Below are 22,023 nucleotides of genomic sequence, written 5' to 3' on the forward strand. Positions count from 1 at the left end.
CAAATATATAATAGCAAAAGAATAAAGAAACAGAAAAATAAGACAAATTATGCTATATTTTCTTGTTATTCTAAAGTAGCTAAGAGGAAATGGAATAGGCCTGGGAGAATTACATAATACTTTCTCACAATTTGAAATCATGGAGGTAAACAAACTTCATCTTGGGTCACGTAACAAATACCATGTTTACTGTGAGAAAGCCATACATGGAACTGACCCTCCTCTGTGTATGCATTTCTAATTATAGGCTTCATATTATTCACTATTACTATCTTTTCATTTATATATACATCAAGTAGAAAATCTAACACACACACGCACACAGCTCGGTTCAGATATCAAAACTTGCATGCATAATCGGGGTTGGGAGGATAGAAGAGGACTACATTAGAAATAGGTATTTGCATATATTTTCATGTTATTCTTGATGATTGTACAATCTGTATTTTACCATATAAAAGATCAATCAACCAGTCAATATCAGGGCTGCAAGATACTGATGGGTGGCACAGGTATGGCAGTAATCAACAGGTGGCAGAAGGATGTAAAGATGAAAATGATGCAATGGAAAGTTTGGGGAAAAAAGAAAATGGCACAGCAATCACACAACCCGTCAGTTAATGCAAAAGAGGTCTGGGTGTGGATGAAAATAAAGAAATTCATTAAGGTTAAGAGCCATTCAGTAGGGTGAGACTTAGTAAAGTGAAATACATGGAAAATGTTATTGACTATCCAATTTTCATTATGATAATCTCTACAAAATTATTGAACATATATCATTCAACTAAGGCTGTTCCAGTAAAGCTCTCTAGCAATAAACAAGCATAGGTGGATAAAATAAATAGGCAAAAGAAAGTATACAAAATTAGGGTACAGAAGCTACTATATAGAGAGCATTTAAGTGTGACTTGGTATTGTTGCCCAAATTAAACACAGTATTTGATCTTGAGATGCAATTAAAGATAGTAAACCATATATTCTTGTGTTAAATGAATTGTATGTAAAATTCAAATCTGTTGTTGTCCAGAGTATTAGGAATTTCCTTTATACATCACAAATATGAAATATGACTTTTTGGTTCATGTATCTGGACCCCCAAAGACTTGGATGCTTAGTATGGTTCCAAGCCTTTTGATTTACAGAATTAGTTTTTCTTTTCTCTCCACTTAAATGATAATGGTTTCTATTAATGCTGATGCTTTAGATTTGGGCCTAAAGTGTAGCCACTCAGAGTAACAATCCATGAAGTAGCTGGCAATGTTACCAAAAATGTTGAAAATTAAACCTTTAACACAAATGCAAGTTTACAGTAATGCATTTAAAAATCTAAATTAACATTATTTGCAGCTATGCACAAAGGAGGAGACCAAGTTTGTCACATACAAAAGGAGACAGAGACAGATATTTGCAACTATTATCACTGCTAGAGCTTCTTAGTCTCAAAGCATCTGTTTAATTGGAATCTTGAAAAAAAAAAAAATGTTGACAGCTTCACTGTTAACATGTCTAACTCATCTTTACTAAACGCCATGAAAGACTGCAATAAAACATAAGCTAGGAGCAGCAAGTTATCCCAAGCAGCACAGCACAGGACAAGAGAGACAAATTAAAGCTGCAGTGTTAGCAAGGACTCTGATTAGGTGAAAAAGGTGTCCCGCATGCTGTGATGGGTTGGTTGTGTCAACACCTCCAGTTTTGTGTGGATTTCAGGTGTTGAATGAGTACAAATTTTATCCCTATTGTCACTTCACAGAATTCCTGGAGCTTAGAGGAGGAAAGTGACATACATTCCTTGGTGATGGCTATGGCTGGACTTGGTGTCCTCCACTGCACTTACTCGTTACCTCAGTTACCATGAGAGGTCCTCAGAAACAAGGAAGGATTATTGGAAACAGATCAATGAGAATTATTTCTTGTGACCACCCCTTTAGAGTAAGTTCTCATAGAAATGCATTGAAAGTTCAAGATCAGAGGATAGTTTTATGTAACAGAATATCAATATTTTAAGATTTAACGAAGACCAATATAACATAGTCATATATTAACATCATGGTCATGAACCATAACTTTCAAGAAAAAATAGGTCAACATCTGTGTTTAAGGTCAGGATGAAATCATTTACATAATTGTGACCCAGAAACACAAATGCTAAAATGCCACAGTTGAAATGCTAAGAGAGTATGCCTCAATTCACTTATGCAGAACAATCTGTGCAGCTGAAACATCTAAGCAAATTCTGAATGATAAAAAAGCTGAAACTTGTGAGAAATAAAACTGCAACTATATATTTAATGTTTTGACCCATGATTTATTATATTATTTTAATAAACAAAAGTAGATATTCCTTCCATTTGTCTCAAAGTTTTCTAATCAGTGAACAAATATGTAGCTCTCCATGTCTTTATTCACCATATAATCATCATCTAACATTTGTCCAGAGCCTTGGTAAAAAAATATACCTGGCCTCTACTAACACACCTGCACAAAGGCAGGGAAGCACACCATCTTTTGACACTAGATGATATTTTAATTGGGCCTTTTTTCCCTACTCATACAGCCACATGCTCCTTTTGCCTGAGTGACTCCAAACTAATTTTGTTAGATCCCACTCCTAAATACCAGTCAAATACAGCTGCAAATCCCTAAAGCCTCTTCTTCTTCTCATTGAAATTTATGAGCTTGTTATTGATTCTTAGTGTTTCAGCTGCCACATTTTATGCACTCATGTTTCCAGGTCTGTGATATGGCTTCAAACATTTTGATGCTAAAAATCATAGTACAGTAATTTCTCAACTTTTGCTCTTTATCAAATGGTCAATGCTATATTTTCAACTAGTGTCATAAACTTCAGCCCCTCAAAAATGGTATCTATTAAATAGCCAACCACATATACTGAACCCTAAAAATTAGTTTAAAAAAATTGAAATTTAATGCAAATATACATGGTAGATGAGCACCATTATAACAATGCACAGTTTGGGGTTACTACACTCAAGTTGGCAACCACTGCTGAAGTATAATATCTATGTCACTGCAAGAACTTTTGAGACAACATTCAACAAGAAAAGAGTATAATTTTGTGACTAAGTAAAGAAAACAGTATAAATGCATTATATAAATTGCCTTAACTCATATAATATACATTCTCTTTTTCATACCTCATGAATATATACAGATTTTTGTACCTAGCACAGAAGAAACTGACATACATATCACAAAAATAAATAAATATTAATATACTGAAAGTAATCTCATTAAATAATCTAGTTACTTCCTTATTTTCTTTGGTTACTGTTATGTTTAGCCAATAACATTAAGTAAAACAAATTAAACCAGAGAAACGTAACACTGCCTACCCACGCCAGCTCAGGAGGCATGCTGCTGCTGGGTCAGCTGTCTTAGCTGCTTCAGGACAGTTTCCAGGAGCTTCTTCTTATCACTTCTCTTGAGGATGGAGAACATCCCTCGCTTCTCACCTTCCCTCAGCCTGTAAGAGATAGGAATTTTATATAAGAAAATCTTCAGCATCAAAATTTTCTTTTCATTTCATAATCAGTCACACTATAGCAATTTGCCATTTTTTTCTACCTTTTACAGAGAGGGAGAAAAAAATTCAAGAACATATTTCTTCACATATGTATTAAATATAATAAAACAATTTAAATTGAGGAGTAGGACTGAAGTTGTTACTTACTTTTCTACAACAATTATAGCATTATGAGGACTAACTCTGAGGTATTTAGAATTCTCAGATCCATAGTCATGGAAGTATGTTGACCAATCTTCTGTCATGAACAAGTCCAAGAGTTGTCTTAGGTCAGAGAAGCACATAAGCAGGGCACCCTCTTCAAACCCTTCAACTGGCTCAAAGGCTGCAAATTCTGCAAAAGGAAAGAATAAAGCAATACAGCAAAGCCCCTCAAGTCAGCACAATTGGGACAGAAAGAAAGTGTACAAACTTGATAACATCAGCCCATCACCAAAAAACAGCAATGAATACTCACGTTCACACTGAATGACGTCAAGGTTAACTTGTTCAAGAGCTGCTAGTGACATCTGCTTGACATCCTCACTGAGCAACATTGCCATCAGGGATTTGGCGACATGTTGGCAAGCAGACATACAAGCAGTTTGGGCCACTCGAACCTGAAACATAGAAATTCATGTTAAAAGGAGGAACAAATGTACAAAATTTATGATAGCTTTAGTGACAACAACAATGATAATAAACCACTTTTAGACTTACAGGCAAGTTAGTAAAGGCCGTAAAGGTAGAATTCAGGAAGGCAATGAGATCTGTCACATAGGAGGAGGATGTTCCTTGGGGCTCAGCCAGCATCCAGTCATATGCTGCCAAGTCCAAGAATTCATCAATCTTGAGCCTCAGAGCAATGTAGATCTGCTCCTCTGCCTCCCCTCTGATGTCTTTGAACATGGCTTTTCCCTGTAGTCTTCCAAGGCCGGGTTTACTGGCGTCTTCTATGCTCCTAAAAAAATATATTCATCATTAATATTTAACTGGAATTGACTGAAATACCATAAAAATTTGAGGCCTACTCACCAAAACAGAGTAAAATTATTAAAACTAGTAAGCTTCTCAGACACAAATTATCTTCAATTGTCCCCCTTAAGAGCTGGCCTTTCAATCTGCATTTCTTCCCCTCCCTCAACACTTCCTTGATATTGATAGGTGTGTTCAAACATCAATTTCATTTAAATAAAAACTGAGTGATAAACTATACTCTAATAAGCAACACTTGTACACATATCTACACATCATGACTACTCTTGGTCCCACTCATGAAATGTGTGTAGTATGTTGTGTGTAAGGCCACTCCCTTGGTTTACCTTACCCTGTCAGTTTGGCAACGTAGTGTTCCAGCAAGACGTTGGCATGCTCCAAATGCAAGGTGTTGATGGTAATCTGAATAAGCTGCAGCAAGCGCAGGCCGGGCCGCTTGATGAGTGTTGCGAGACACCCACTCAATGTTCGGGTCAGCAGCAGGTTGGTGGACTTACGAACCATGTCCTCCTTTTCTGTTTGGCTGTAAAATAAAAAGTTGCAATATAACAGTCAGATGTCAAATACTAAATATACTTCTACATTTCTTTCTTTCTCCTAATGAGTATGTTCCTGCTTCATGGTACCTTGATATTACTGGTGACTAGATACTTGACTCTGTACATAAAGAAACATAAGTAACATGGTTCCTCACCTTAGATTTAAGTCTTCTGAAAACTCGAGGCAAGCAGAGATGTACACCTTCACTTCCCGATACACCTTTGGGACCATCATAGAGAAAGGGAAGCGTTTGGGGAATGGGGCTTGCTCAAGAGTTGGATCTTGGTAAGGAAATACTTCTGTGATTCGGTTGTATTCTTCAAGTGTGTCAACTTGAACAGGATGATAGTTGTCTTTCTCAAATATATCCCTAAATACCTGGAAGAAAAATAAGAACCAGTTACTGTACAGTCAAAAGAATCATGGCGAAACATATCGGAAATTATTTTAGAAATAAATGGTGGAGTATTTTGCAATTTGATTTCACACAAGAATATTAAGTCATTTGCAAGTTGTGCCATAGTTTCAAATAAATGTGTAGCTCCTAAGATAAGACAGAATCCATTATACCAGATCCCTATATACTTTTTACAGTTGATCAATGTATAATATCACCCTTAATATGACTCTTGGGGAAGTCACTCACCTGGACCCACTTCTGCATCAGCACCTCGTTGTAGTGGTCCTTCACCTCCAGCAGCAGCTCATGCAAGGGGTTGACCGTGTAGCCATAGTTCTGCAGACAGACAGACATGGACAGAGGTTATGTTTTGAGACTAGCTGTATAGTGAGTTAAGTATCCTCATGGAAATCATCACTGGCAGTTAGTCATCATCAGTGAGTATTCATGGCCACTGATGGTCATATATCATAAAACCTGATCACTACTTCAATAAAAATGTGATAATATAACCTTACATGGATTAGCAATTCTCACCAACGTAAATATACTACTACTACTACTACTACTAATACTAATAATAATAACAATGTTAACAGTTGTATTTGACTCGAGGCATATAGAAAAATTACATAAAAAAATAAATAGAGATAAGGGGAGGGCAGGTATACTTGCTTACAGTCAAAATGATTCAACACAACTAAAATACAAAAGAAGTACTGGCTAAGAATTTCCAACCCATCAGCTTGAGTTGGGGCCAGTCACCTGCAGCGTGTGGGCAAACAGCATGATGAGGTTCTTGATGTTCAGCATAAGGTAGGTGTCCGTGCAGTAGGAGGAATGATTGCGTATGTTGTTGACGACCTGGGGAGAAAAACAAAATAAGATGATGGCATGGTACAATATTTTGGCTTCTTATGCATCAACATCTTCATTAGTTACCATCATTATATTTTCTGTAGAAATGTGTAGTGCACCCCAGTCAGTAGGGAGGATTCAGGGGATGGACAATAGGGAAAAGTATGAAAGTAAAATTAGTGGAGGGTAAAAAGATATTTGGGCAAGAGAAGAGGCTAAATTAGGTTAAGATTAGGATAGCTTCAAACACATGATAGCCAGCCCTTTATGGTACAGATTAACAAAGAATGACCTCACTTTAATGTATTGAAAGTCTCATTAGTAAGGAAGCATATTTGAATTTTTTGAGTCAAGACCTGCAGTGTTTGATTTATTTAGGTTATGTTAAGTTTAGGGTATCTTCAAGCACATGATAGCCAGCCCATTATGGTATAAATGAACCTCACTTTTTTGTACACAGTACCCTCCCAAGTTCTGCACTATCCTTGTTTCGCAATCCTTGAGTTTCGCGCTCAGCCCTAAATTCTTACCATCCCGACTTTCGCACATTACCGCCCCGACTTTTGTGCTGCTTTGACATGTACGGGTCACGTCTACTTACAAAACCAAAACAAACACTATTGGTCTTGACTCAGAAAATTCATATATGCTTCCTTTCTAATGAAACTTTCTATACAACAAAGTGAGGTCATTCTTCGTTGATTTATACCAAAAGGCGCTGGCTATTAAATGTTTGAAGATACTCTAAACTTAACCTAACATAACCCAAAACAAACACTATTGGTCTTGACTCATAAAATTCATGTATGCTTCCTTACTAATGAAACTTTCTATACAACAAAGTGGGATCATTCTTTGTTGATTTATACCATAAGGGGCTGGCTTTCATGTGTTTGAAGATACCCTAAACTTAACCTAATATAAACTATGGTGTTTGTTTTGGTTTTGTTAGATTAAGTTTAGGGTATCTTCAAACACATGATTGCCAACCCCTTATGGTATAAATCAACAAAGAATGACCTCACACTGTTGTATGGAAAGTCTCATTAGTAAGGAAACATATATGAAATTTCTGAGTCAAGACCTATAGTGACTGTTTGGGGTTTTGTTAGGTTAGGTTAAGTTAACTGGAGGGCGTCTTGTGCCTAATAGGCGTCACTTAAACAATCCTGCCTGCAGCGCCACCAGGCTCAGGGACATTCACTAACACCCCTCTAAAACTGAAGTCTAAATAGGCAACAATAACCTCAGTCACAAAAAAAACTAAAGGCACCATAGGCAAACTTGTAAATCTTTCACAATTCTCAAAGTTCCTGAAAATTCTGGAAAATTCTCATGCAAAGTTTCCCAGTTCAAAATTCCCGGGAATTTTACAACCCTAAGTCTTTCCTTGATGAAAATTAATATTTCTCTATGCCACATACCTTGCCTGAAGCCATATCCCATACTTCATCAAGATATGACCTGGTGACAAGACCATTACCAGTGTTGAGGACATGATCCTCAATCACAAAGAAGCCCACAACGCCATACAGGTACTGTCGGTAGCCTTCCAAATTTTCATGCTGAGGAGGAGTAGAAGTTACATGAGTAAAATGTAATGCTGCCTCATGCAGCCATCTAAGAAAGCTAAAAACAGAAGAAAAAAATTGTGTAGTAGTATATTAGTACCAATTCCCAAATGAAACTGATAATCAGGTGAAAACAATTTACTGATATCTGACTGAGGAGAATGGAGAGGAAAAGTAATCCCATTTTCTCATGTGATGAATTTATATTGAATTTATATTTATTTCTAGGTGCCAATTGTTCTCTTTTTGTGGTTTAGAGTTTCAAATTATCTATATTCGTGCATGTATTTCTTAGCGGCACCTTATTGTTTCCAAAGCAGATTTGCTTAGCAAGAGCATATTGCTAACCTACCATATTAGTAGGAGGTTGAAGAGCTAATCTTGCTTGCTCTCTTCTTTGTTGTCTGTAATAGGTCTCAAACTGTTCTCTTGCACCTAGAACTGTATAGATATGGAGGCATCTATACACCGGGGCAAAATTAATCAAATCTTGAGCACACAATTCTTCTTCTTCATCACTCTGGGCTTCAGACTGAGCCTCATAAGTTTCACCTGAGAAAAAATTGCATATATCCGGATGTTAGGTTTTGTTAGATCACAATTCACAAGTATTATTTTTCATCAAAAATAAATAAACCAAGCCTAATATAAGCCCTGATTGGAGGGTGTTCCCCCCTTGACCTCCCCTTATTTCAATCTAACCAAACCTAACCAATCCCTATCATGGGAGGGTTTCACCCCCCTCTTATTGAAATCTAACCAAGCCTTACATCAGGATATGAGTAGACACGGAATTCTACGATGAGCTAATAAAAATGTGAGAACCGTAAGTAATAACTGGCGAACTCAGTTGATCTCTATATCCCAATTTATACATTATAAAAAACAGAAGGGCAAAATTATATACTAGATGGTTCTAAAATGTCATGCACAATAATATTTGATCGTTTTATAATACACAGAAATATGTTTATTTATGGGTAATCAGTTCCAGCCACACACAAGACCAAAATTGCCACCTTACACAACAATTAAACATGAAAATGGAAAAGAATATCACTGAGAGTTGTGTGACACTGTCATACATGCTGTAGTTGACAATGCTACATTGTATTTGAATATTTGTGGACATAAATGGAAAAATAACCATTATTAGTGATGTAAGTTGATGACTAACCAGTGAAAGGGTTTGGCGGAAATGCTGCGTGTCTTTCATTTCTTGTCACAGCCAACTTGGGGTCCATGTTGTACTGGAGGGCAGCGTGCTTCATGGCCACCTGCCCAATGCGTGTTGATACCCTGCAAAGTATATAATATTACTGAGTAAGCAAGAGTTATAAAACTGGTGTAAGAGATAAGCAGAGATGTATTGTGTCACCTTCACTCTTTCATCTGCCAAGGTCTCATTCATTATACAGGAGTTGTTACACAAAAATTGCCCAGTGTGAAATCTCAAATACTGAACATGGTAGACTCACAAGTCGACTAACATATTCCTAATCTTGAATTTTGTGACCCTATTAAACTCCATGTATCATAACCCATTATTAGTCCACTCCAAGCAATCCTTTCCATTCTTTTTTTTTTGTCTGATGTTAGGGCAGTCCCACTCATCTTAACCTGTCCGCTGCGAATGGCATGGATTTAGCTTTCACTGGTAGCCAGGTAACATATACTCCCAGGCCTTTCTCTGCCTCTGTGGTGGATGGTGGAGTGTTTCCCATGTGGTATTGGTATGCTGGATATCCCCTCCCAAGGTGCTTGACTTTACTTTTTTTTCACTGAATTGTAACGGCCACTTTTTGTTCCATTCCTGTAGCTTGGTGATGTCTTCTTGTAGGAAACCCGAAGTCAAGAGGTTAATGTACTCCATCCTGCTCTGACGAAAGTTCTGATTTCATCTCTCCCCCTAGAACCAGGGTAGACATAAAGATTCATTACTCATGTTTCATCAATATTGAAACCTACCGTCTAATGGCTTCCAGGAAATCTTTGATGTCGGACATGGACGCCTGCTTGATGTCTTCTCTTACTCTTGGAATGTTGTCTCGCATCTGTTGAGCAAAGCGGTAACTGGCAACACGTGGCAGGTAAGTGTGTTCCAGCTGCTCCAGGGTTTTGAGAGCAGGATAATATCTGAAAAGGATATAAAAATGTAACCTTCTCATGAGAATTTCAATTAGTTTAAAATCACATTACTCCAGATTGTACTGTAAAATCATGGTGCCGTCATTACTCTAGAGGGAAAGAATCATAATGCTTTTCAATTTAGAGGTTCCAGGCGAGATTTTAAAGCCATGAACATAATTTTAGAACATAAATCTATGAAACACAAACAAGAGGTTCCTAAATGCCATGTATGTATGAGATGCAACAGTGAAGAGTCCATGCGACTACAGAGCAGAAAAAAGTAATGATGTGATAAGGATATTCATGACTATTTATTAGTGAGGGCTTAATGGACAGAATAATGGTGATGATGGGTGCCTCTGGGAAGAACTACAATGATTCAAGATTGAAAGAACAGTGTCAGGACAATTTCGGCAATTTTCCCTTTTCCTTACTTTCGACTTTTAAATTCCTTGTCCACAATTCTTCTAAATGATGTTTTCTATGCCTTCAGATAACATGACCCTGTAAAACTTTCATTAGTCGCCAACCTTTTGTCTTTCATCTGGCTCTGCAGCTTGGAGTAGGTGGTCAGGACTGGCAGGCACAGCGTGAGGGCATCCACTGCTGCACAGATGTTGGATTGCACTTTTCTTGTCTTTATCATCTCCTCACTTTTGGCAAGAAGCTGTTTAGCTGAATCTTGAGCCTCTTCATCTATCCTCACAACCTCTGTCTAATAGAAAATATATAAAGATATATTTAGGATACACAGCTTTCTTTGTTGACCTTTAAAGTAATATATCAGTTTTAGAACTTTAAAGGTTTCATGTTTTGTAAAATCATGGAAGGGCAACCAAACAGAGGGGCTAGTAATTATTCAGCCTTGCTAACCCTGCTGGTGACCTGTGGAAAATAGTGGATTTTTACCTCCCCCTGACATCAAAATGGCCAAACATCCACATTGAGGAAGTGGGGGAACCAGGTTACTGGGGATGGTAATGGTGATATGAACGGTGAATGGCATGATGATGAAGTGACCTGCTACAGCCAAATCACTTAATAATCTGAGGTTCATTAGTTAAGACAGACCCATTTAATTATATAAACATGAAACCTGTCTTTGAGAAATTACAAGAAGTGAAACATGTCAGAGGAAACAAGCATGACCCTGGGTTACCTTGAGCTTGTGTGCCTGCGAGCGAACTTGTAACAACTCCCTGATGGAGTCGATGAAGCCTTGGTAGTGATGGTTGCACATGCGTTCAATGTCTCTGTCATGGTTCCGGATCCTGGTGTCCAGTCTTTCCATGAATTTGCCATGTTCATCTCCATCATAAATGGTCCTGTAATAAGCCATTCATAACAATGTGTGACAGCAACTGCCCTAATAAACAATATAAGACTAAAACAATATACCTAATCATTATTGGATGTATTTTTAAGAACAAGTAAAGGATGGTTTGGAGGATGAACAGGTGGAGTGAAGGACATAAGCATTCTTTTTAACTATCCAGCAACAGCCTTGCTGTTAAATTCCCTTAGGAAATTAGATGATCATATCACAAAGAAATAATTAATAAGTACCTACCATTTCTAACCAAAAAACAATTAAGTACATATTGTGATTTCTCTCAAAGTCTCTCATATGTCATAACATTCAAGATAAAAAACTAAAAATGTAAATAAATAAATAAATAAATAAATAAATAGATAAATAAACAAATAAAAAAATAAAGTCTTAATACATACATTATTTCTTGGTAAAGAGATGATGTTGTAAAGATCCTTTCAAAGTGGTCTAATTCACAGAATTCCTCTTCTGCACCATCCATTATATTATCTATTAGTATTAGTAATAGGTATATTATCTATTAGAATAATGGAAATATCTTATGTGCACCACAATTGAAAGAGAAATGTAGACTGGCTAATGTTGCAGAGCCAACAAGAATTATAAGCACCACGGTTAACAAATTTTGTGACAATTAATGTCCACCACTGGCAGCAAAATTCTGGTGTTTGTCTTCACTACACTTGAAAATAAAGAAAAACTTGACAGACAGCACAGTCCTTTCACTTCCACTGGTGCACAAAGCTTCCTCCTCTGGTGAGCTTTGGTCAGTGTAATGTGATCAGTCCTGACACACGGCACCAAGGGGGAGGTGGTGGTGGTGGTCAGGGTGCCACAGCCCAAACTCAGGTAACAGTCTCAGTATGATTCAGTAAGTTATATGAGGAGCAAGTAATTACTATACTCACATACATACAATATGTTTATAACAAAAATAATGATAGAGGAATTCATTTCTGACTGCAAGTAGACCAAACTCAAAACTTATAGGTGGCAACCCTCATGTCAGAAATGGTTCTGAGTGCAAACTATGATAAAGCAGTGATGCTGGTGTGTGTGTATGTATGTGTGTGTGTGACTGTGTGTGTGTGTGTGTGTGTGTGTGTGTGTTAGGCAAACAAATATTTTGATAAGTGATGAAGGATGAAAAATAAGTGACTTAGAAGTACAATTTTAATCACTATAATCTTGAAAACTTTAACATTATTAAAACAAATACATTCTCCAACTTTATATGACAAGGCCCATATTTATAATTGCTTAAATTTCAAGGGAATTCATTACAATACACATTGCTGCACAGTGATTGTGTCCTCTCCAGAGATAAGCCTTCCAATTCAAGTCTAAGGATAATTTCCTAGGCTTGTCATTAAGTTCATGAATAGTCATACTCATATCTTTTCTGACATCATTAAATAAACAGCCTAAATGATTACAAAGTGGTTATGGTGTGTATTGTACTAATTCTATATCATGAACACTTACCTACTATTAAATGTGAATATTCCCTACCTTAACATAACTGAATGTGCCTTCGTAGTTCGCAATTTGACCCTTCTGATTTGGTTCATGTATCTATGATGTCATGTCACTAGTTATTTGGAAAAAAATAAGCGTATGCTATGTTGTAACTCATATACTTTTACATTTTCAAGCATAATCTATTATTTGTCAAAAAATAGACTGGCATAGTTATATATATATATATATATATATATATATATATATATATATATATATATATATATATATATATATATATATATATATTAGAGAGAGAGAGAGAGAGAGAGAGAGAGAGAGATTCTAACTTACAGAAAATCTTTGTGATGCTTTCCAATTAAACTAGTAATTATAAAGGAATAAATCACACCTTCCAGTAATTATAAAGGAATAAATCACACCTTCCATCAAAATGTAACAGAGGTCAAAATCAACACTTTACCTATTTAACTCACCATGACACGGCATCTGTGGCTTCAACATCTTCTTCCATGGGGAGGAGGAGTCAATAAGAACCATAACAACAATACAATCTAGAGTACTGGAAATAGCTTGCTAGCCCTGCCACACCCCGGGGGCCGTTAATGACTGGTGGTGCTTATCCTGCCCTGGGACACTACTCCGGATGGGGATCTGATAATGCCTTCCTTTCTCGACCAGCAGTTACTATACAACACTATACACGACAACGTTAAACAGTTCATAACTACGCTTCGAAAGAACCCCATGCTGGCTCGCCCTGAAAATGCGTGAACTCTATATCGAGCACATGTAACAGTAGGGAATGTTACGATACCTTATTACTAAAGCTACGCGACTTGTGTCTGGGCCTTCTAATTCATTGAGTAGATGTGTGACAGTGTGCGGGTCCTCCTCGATGGCCGTGGAGGTGTTGGGTCCAGCGTGGGAGCCCATGGGTGCTGTTCCCCCGAGGAGCTGTGGTCCCCTCGGCCTCGCCTCTCCCCTCGGCGTGACTCACGGCCTATCAGCTGATTCCTCAACAGTGACCCCTTCTCCCTCAGTAGGTAGGGAGTACTTGCTTATTTATTTAACAGTTTTCTCGTCAGTGGATACATATTAAATGCTATATTTGATAACCACATTCCACACGATATGGAAATAAAGAGGACATTGTTTTGGTTAAATTTTTGATTGGTCCCGCCCCCGGGGGTCGTATGCTTAAACATTTCGTCGCCCAAGCACACATATTTGAGACGGTTTTCGTAGGTGTTTGGAGCATTTCCAGTGGTAGTTTAATGACCCTGGTGGTAGTTTGACCCTTCTTCTGTACTATGAACCTAAAAAACATTCATGGAAACCCGATTAATCTCCTTTTTGGCCTTTGGAATTAGTCGATGTGAGAGGCGGAAGCGCTCAACAGCAGACGACACGAGCCACGGCGAGGACGGGAAGTGTCAAGTGCGGGCCTCGTCAGGGAATTGTGTTAGGCTGTTGATAAAGTGACACATTCACCGGTGACCGTGTTTTGGATACTAGTAAATCTGTGATGTTAAAATAAAGTACTCTCCAGTGCGTTGCCTGCGCAGTGAGCAGAGAGGCTTGGAAAATTGATCGGAAAGTTAGCACGACAGTCGGTCGATGGGACGAGGGGAAGGCTGCCCGGGGTGACCGCCTCGCCCTCCCTAGGCCTCCACACGGAGAGGGAGGCAGGACAACCAGTGTCAAAAGCATGGCTTTTTGCCCCAGTGATATCCCAGTGCACTCAAAATGTCTTTTTACCCCAATCAGTGAGGTTCCCCACCTCCCCCCTGAACCAAACTCCCCTTGACCAGTGCCTGATAGCTAAAGGAGTGAATACTAGTAATCATTTGCATATTATATTGATTAACTGAGCTATTCACCACACAGTTATTACTTGCATTCATATAATTATTGGATTAGTGTATAGTACCTACCATGTCTACTTATATCCGGATGTTAGGTTTTGTTAGATCACAATTCACAAGTATTATTTTTTATCAAAAATAAATAAACCAAGCCTAATATAAGCCCTGATTGGAGGGGGTTCCCCCCTTGACCTCCCCTTATTTCAATCTAACCAAACCTAACCAATCCCTATCATGGGAGGGTTTCACCCCCCTCTTATTGAAATCTAACCAAGCCTTACATCGGGATATGAGTAGACACGGAACTCTACGATGAGCTAATAAAAATGTGAGAACCGTAAGTAATAACTGGCGAACAACTCAGTTGATCTCTATATCCCAATTTATACATTATAAAAAACAAGGGCAAAATTATATACTAGAAACAACAAAAAGGCCAAAATGATATACTGCTACAAGCACCATAAGAGTTCATACTTGATATGAACAACAGTGATAAAAATAATTACAATATTGCTAAGAAATAAACATTGTTGCAAACTGTAAAGTGTGAATTTAATTCTCTTTCCTTTTAATTTTCAAGTGCATTGCTACCCCAGCACATGCTACAAACAACAATATGGAACTCCTTGTCACTCTGCATTTCTACACAAGCTAATATAACTTCTAAACCTGTGAAACAAGCCAGTGAAATGACAACTTCCGTGTGACCGAGGCTCTGCACGCCAGCCTGATTTCTTTAATTTCTCTTGATTCCCAGCATCACTGCAGTCCCAGTCTCAATAAACAATAATATTAACTCCAAAACACTCTGATAATACTGAAGATACCTCCTGTATATATGAGCTCATACTGTTGTTATTTATCAAGCGAAGTTCATTTTGATATCTAGTTTGGATCATGCAGATGTTTCTTAGCTTTTTTGAACAGATTTTATATATTTTACATCACTATAATGCATATTTAGAGTGAGAGCTCTTTTGTTTCTTCTAGTTTAATTTCCCCTTTTGCTGCTTATAGTATGTGTCGGGATAGCAGTGATGCTGGTCCAAACACATTTTGTAGTAAATTACTTTAACTTGATCAACAATGAAAAATAGTTGTCCATAGAACTATTATAGCTCAGAAAAATTTGCATTTCTTATTGTTTCTCCAGATTACCCATAAATAATATGCAAACCAAATTGAAGATTAATTAATCTTCACCCTGAAAAGGGCAATAATTATCGCATTAACAAATCCAAGTTCAGTCTATGAACAAAAAAAGTAAATGGAGACCAGTCACAGGGCTACCTTATGATGTATCAAAATCATGCAGGCTACACCACATTTATACAGGGTTATTAGGAGGATGAAGTGCACAGTTTTTGTAACAAAACATGGGTCTGCGGACAGATCGTAGTCCCTCGATAGGGAGGTAATGTGTTGTGAAGTAATTTCGGTGATGCCCCCTACCTGTTGCTCTCAGTTACAGGTGAGCGACGGTGACTCACCCCCGGGACACCTACCTGAGCGTTGGGCCCCAGTACTCGTCAATGGCTTCAATCTCACGAAGAAGTAGTTCATGTCTTAAGGTTATAGGGTCCTCTTCTGTCGCCTCCTGACCCTTCGAGGACAATTCCGAGAGCTCCTCCCTCGCTGTCACCTCCATAACAAACACCTATGCTCATTTGTTACAGGTACAGCCTCCAGGTGGGCCCACTGTTGCCAGTTCAGCATACTTTCCTTTAATATTTGCAACAAACAATAAATATCATGTGAAGACACTCGTATGATTACTTATGTACCTATAAACCCTTCACTTGATAATAAATACACCTAAGTTTAATATTTTTCCGTGTGTGTAATCTCTCTCTCTCTCTCTCTCTCTCTCTCTCTCTCTCTCTCTCTCTCTCTCTCTCTCTCTCTCTCTCTCTCTCTCTTGATCTTATAGGCCTACCTGATCTTTTTGGCCCGCTAAGAAATAATGCACCTTCATTGGGAAACATTAATATTTGTCTCTTCAAAAGTAGGCTTTCTACATATTTATGAGACTTAATTGGTACAGTCCTAATAATAATTTTGTTGGCCGTCACAAGAAGGCTATACCTTATCCTGAATGTCAATTATAATTACTTCAAGATTTCACACGCGTGTCAAAATATCAGCTGTTATCTCCAAACCTACTGAGTACTGTTACCACAACCCACAGTGCCCTTACCCCTGAGTCCTGTTGCACACAAAGTACTTCCTGATAGGGCAACCAGGGGATTAATTACCTCCTGAGAGATTAGACTTAATTAATTACGCTTCCAGATTTTTTTGGTAGCACTTTAAATTCCACGTGAGTCTTGTTCTGGAATATGGATATTGTGTATGGAAAACGGACCATCATGTGAAGTTATTGTGCAGCACAGATATATCAGATACGGGTGCACCCCATATCCTGCAGTCAACGCACAAAATAATATTAGCCTATGTCGAGGGCAGGCTTCCATTACCAAACAGAGAGAGAGCAGGGACAGCATATACGCCCATCAGTGTTGTATGAGGAAAAGGCACTGAAGATTTAAAGTATATAGTGAAAGCTATTTTTTTTAATGAGTCGTTATGTTGTATGCTTGGCAACAGTGAGATTACTGAGCTGCGCCAAGAGGGCGTAACATGAAAGCACGGAAAATGCAAGCAAGTCTTCCTCTCCGGATATGACTAATTCATTAGTATCATTACTTATTTTTCTGTGTGATTATAACAAGGAATTGTGAGGGAGAGGGAGATAAAGTTGGTGGGAGAGTATGAGGCTTGTAACATATATGAAGGAGGAGGACGGTGTATATGAGTAGCGTATACAAGGGTGTATATAAGTGAGTATAGAGGCAGGTATTTCCAAACGAGGGAACACAAACATGAAATAACAGATTGATTGATGCACGGCTCACCAGAGGACGACGTTGACTAGTGTAACCGTACGTAGCTTTAGGAACTGTAGTGGAGGCAAAAATGAGGAACAGAGAGATTAATCAAGAAGGGGGAGAAGAGAAGGAAGGGAAGAAGGAATAAAGGAGGGAAGGGCAGTGTGTGTGTTGGGGGAGGACGGAAGATAGTACAGGTAGGTATTCATGCAGGGGAGGTGAAATATATTGCGTAAAGTGAGTAGGGTAAGGAAATGCGAGGAGGGGATAGTGAAGGAAACGGAGAAAAAGAGGGAGGTAGAGGAAGAGAGAGAATATATTTATCTATGTATGGAGGAAAGGAAAAAGAAAAGGAGAGAAAATTAAGCAAAAAACTGGAAGGGAACAGGAGTTTGCAAAGCGACTGAGGTAAAGTACACTATTGTGGGGAAGGAGGAGGAGGAGGAAGAGATGAAAATAATCCAAAATATACAAAACTCGTTACTGCGGTTGCATGAGCTGCCGACTTTACCTCCTCTAGGGCGTATAGAGACAAGGCAAGTTCTGGCGGGAGGTTATCATCATGACAACTCCACTAGCCTTCACCTATTGTACTTCACCTTGGCCGTCACCCACCCAAGACCCTCGACTTCACCCTCTCAAACCCACCCTTTTCCCACTTTCCTCTTCATTTTTACGAAAACACAGGAAAACCAATATTAACTGACCAAATCTTACACACACAAACATAAATTTGTAACAATAAATGTAAAAATACGAAAAACAAGCATAATATAAGTGAAGGATGGAGAAGGATGGTTCTTGCAAACTTTTTGTAAGCTTCATAGAGAACATACTATTTTTCTTTCGTCGCATCACTTAGTAATACCAGATATAAGATGAATTTTCATTTGTTCTGGTGTGTCAAGGTAAAAGGTAAAATTACGTCGAGTCAAAAAAACGCCACATAAGCCGAAACGTCGAACGCAATTTTGGCATTTGTTTACTCAAGTCAGACTCGCCGCTCTCGACTCACCCCCATATCTGTGTGTCAGCAAGCAATCACAGAGAATAAAGCGAAACTTTAAGCAAAAGTTTGCTAAGGAAGCATCTCAGAAACCATAGGAAAAAAAGTGAAGTGTGTGATTGGGGCACAGCGAAAAGAATGAAGCAGCTGAGACAAACTCAGCCAATCATCGTCCAGGATGAGATGCCGTGAACATTTCTATTTATATTTTTATTCATCGACAATTCATTTTATTTTATTGAAGTAGTTTATAACAAAAAAAAAACATCGAGAGGTCCTAATAAAGCTCATTTCAAAATTTGGTTCTTTCTTCTTTGCGAGTTTATTAATTTCAAGACCTTCCCCTAGCACAAATAGGCCTATATATGCGTCCCGGTCACCAAGTCTCACAGCTACTCAGAGGGATTACTTAACAAATATTCAAGAGAGGTCATGCATTCACATTCTTGGCAGCTCCTATATACACGTCCTACAGAAAGGCTTGGGAAATGCCATGCCTCCCTAACCTCGCCGTAGAAGATGCTGTGGTTTTCGTGAACTTTTTCGTGATCCTATAGTGATGATTAACACAAGACTTCAGCATCTTAAAAGGAAAAATCACCAAAAAAAAAACCGGATAATCTTCTCTGTGGCCTTCGGAAATAGTCGTAATGGGAACCAGATACTGTTACGAATATGGACCTTGGATCGACGTGAACATCGATCGCCACCGTGACCATGCCTGCCCGTCGCCTCCTGCCTGCTCCCCGCACTGACCGATATCATGAACGAGTTACGTTAGCCATTCCCTTCCCAGCTGAGCGAGGACTGACATACCTACACAATATGATTTCCTTTGCGTTGATAAATTGAATATTATTTTCACACACACATATACCCACGGCCCGGTAGCTCAGTGGTTAAAGCGTCTGCCTCACAACTCAGAAGGACCGGGGTTCGATTCCCCGACCGGGTGAAAATAGTAAGTTGGGTTTTTCTTCTTTCACGTGTAGCCCCTGTTCACCTAGCAGTGAGTAGGTACGCGACGTAAGGCGAGGAGTTGTGACCTCGTTGTCGCGGTGTGTTGTGTGAGTGGTCTCTGTCCTCCCCAAAGATCGGTCTCAGAGCTCTGAGCTCCTTCCGTAGGGGAATGGCTGGCTGTCTCGAGAGAGACCCGCAGCAGACCAAGAGGTGAATTACACACTCACACACACACACACAGGAGACTGCATGGTAATGATGATTAAGGTAATGATGAAGCCGGGGGTATAGGTACACGCTATATTATAGCTGAGCATAATGAGAAGAGGAGACACATGTGGGGAAACGTGTAATGGCGATGGAATTAGGCAGAAGAAGGAGAGGAAAACCAAAGCGAAGGGGGAAGGATTTCATAAGGAAGGTGAAGGAGAGCTGTCAGAAACATCGATCCCATAATAGGGAAAAGATGTTCAGATACGGGATGGGTATATATATAGGGACCATTTTGCCAGTGGCACAGAGTTATATAACTCTGTGGTCAGTGGTTTAGTGGATTAGCGCTCAAATCCCACTGCTAGGCTAAGGGTAGCTATCTATAGAATCGCGGCGTGCTGAGGCTGAAAATAAATTATAAATCACAGCTGACAGGAGAATTTACTGCATGGCCCAAATGTGAGTAGGCTGATTAAAAATGATACCCATACACATACACCCGAACCCAGACCCAGAACTATTCATACCTTGCATCCATTGTAGGCTCTGCTCTCTTCAAGACGTACCCAACACAGAAGTAAACACCGGCCGTTTGCACGCACCCTAAAGGCCTCGGTTCCATGGCCTAACCAGCACCAAAAAGCACTGAAAAGAAGTGTGAACAAGCAAGGAGGGCCACAAAGAAGCGATACAAAGCGAACAGGTCAAAAGAAGGAGGAGGCAGCAATGATTCGTACCTTTCTGTCGGTAAGACTGGAAATTTTCTAAAATGCCCCCTAATACCACGCCCTTTGGGGCCATTAGGGGCTTCAAATAAATTATATTCCTGAGGAGGAATTTACATAACTGCACACCTGACATTAAACACATAGCTTATGACACACTTGTGAGACCAACACTGGAATACTGCTCCACGGTGTGGGATCCTTACACACACAGAAACATTGATAGGTTAGAACAAATCAACACCAAGGCGGCTATAGGTTCATTACAATTACACTCGAATGCCTGGCATCACAACACTTATCAAACAACAGATAAGCATGGAACCTCTTCACATACACAGACAAGCACACAGACTTACACTTATGTACAAGATCACAAACACTCACATTGACATTGACCCACAAACATACCTACACAACGCAAACAGTCAACGTACTCGTGACGCACACATCCATAAATACCAAACATATCACACTAACACTGATGCATACAAGCACTCATACTTTCCACGCACCATACGTGACTGGAGCAGCCTCCCTCAACAGATTTTAGACTGTGGTACAATAGACTCATTCAGAAAACAAATACATACTCACTTGTCACCACAACACTAACAATTACACTTGATTCACTTCCCTCCCCTGCACACTCGGCTACCCCGTCCCCCAGGCAGCCAACACAAATAGGCGTGTTATGCACCTATTCAGGTGCCCTGCGCATTATAATCCAGATCCAGATCAAAGATAGATGGGTAACTGGGTATGGTAAAATATTACTCCAGAATTATACCCAACTCACTCTTATAGTGTTTTTTTTTGTGTGTGTGTGTACATAGAACATACCATTCATTGCTCTGATATCCATGTTCATCACAAATGACGTTTCTAAAATCTGAACAGTTGATTAAATGACGATAAGGCACTATTATAATGTGAAAATATTATAGCGAAAATGTTTACTATCTTGTGGCAATGTTTAAATTTTAATAGCAGTAAGCTAATATCTGAAGTAACAGTAGGTTATTATTTAGCTGTCTAAATTATTATCTGTAAGGTCAGGTTACCTCACATGGATATCTGATAGTTAAGAGACTGCTGCATGGTAGAGCATAGGTTCAGTGGCGGTCTGATCTGCCGTTTGAGAGGTGAAATTCACACTCTCCACTTTTTATAATCTGCTGAGTATGAATACAACTCAAAACTTATTAGGTATGTTCAACAAGTCAGAGGTGCAATAGTAATGATTTTTTTTCTCTTTCAGAACTCCCATTTGAGTACAGCAAAATGCAGAACACTTGGAGCAGCCTCCAGGAGTCTCCATACAACACCCACAGCAAGGAAGGCACAAGCAGGCCGGTACAGGGTTACAAGAGATAGGTCGAGGCCTCTGACCTATGAAATGGCAAATCAGCCCTTTATGATTGCACATCGGAAGTCATGGAATAGTTGGAATACAAGTAAGTTTTCACATACAATTTTTTAAAATCTGACAAGGATCCTTTTCTTATTCTGTCTTGTTATGTC

General features: G+C 38.9%; 2 protein-coding genes across 6 annotated transcripts in view; one reads left to right on the forward strand and one right to left on the reverse strand.

Annotated features, from left to right (window-relative positions):
- Positions 1-387: 387 nt before the first annotated feature.
- On the reverse strand, positions 388-16,405 carry LOC126987722 (exocyst complex component 6B-like). 5 transcript variants are annotated; one of them, XM_050844959.1, is made up of 15 exons: positions 16,213-16,404; positions 11,181-11,346; positions 10,552-10,736; positions 9,860-10,027; positions 9,069-9,190; positions 8,244-8,443; positions 7,745-7,885; positions 6,228-6,326; positions 5,709-5,798; positions 5,217-5,440; positions 4,854-5,045; positions 4,247-4,487; positions 4,005-4,146; positions 3,695-3,881; positions 388-3,487 (listed from the first exon to the last, which is right to left on the reverse strand). In XM_050844959.1, exons 1-15 carry the CDS (start codon positions 16,353-16,355, stop codon positions 3,367-3,369), a joined length of 2,421 nt encoding a protein of 806 aa, XP_050700916.1. In that variant the 5' UTR covers positions 16,356-16,404; the 3' UTR covers positions 388-3,366. The 5 variants fall into 5 exon arrangements, with proteins under 5 accessions (XP_050700916.1, XP_050700917.1, XP_050700918.1 ...); XM_050844960.1 differs by lacking the exon at positions 16,213-16,404 and adding an exon at positions 13,654-14,210; XM_050844961.1 differs by lacking the exon at positions 16,213-16,404 and adding an exon at positions 13,300-13,596.
- A 3,901-nt stretch (positions 16,406-20,306) lies between these two features.
- LOC126987723 (28S ribosomal protein S24, mitochondrial-like) overlaps positions 20,307-22,023 on the forward strand; it is a 4,248-nt gene continuing 2,531 nt past the window's right edge. Inside the window, exons 1-2 of the mRNA XM_050844964.1 lie at positions 20,307-20,521; positions 21,761-21,956. Coding sequence (XP_050700921.1) covers positions 20,501-20,521; positions 21,761-21,956 — 217 coding nt within the window. The 5' untranslated portion in view covers positions 20,307-20,500. The remainder of the gene's footprint in view (positions 20,522-21,760; positions 21,957-22,023) is intronic.

This window comes from Eriocheir sinensis, chromosome 66 (genome assembly GCF_024679095.1).
Source record: "Eriocheir sinensis breed Jianghai 21 chromosome 66, ASM2467909v1, whole genome shotgun sequence".
Lineage (NCBI taxonomy): Eukaryota > Metazoa > Arthropoda > Malacostraca > Decapoda > Varunidae > Eriocheir > Eriocheir sinensis.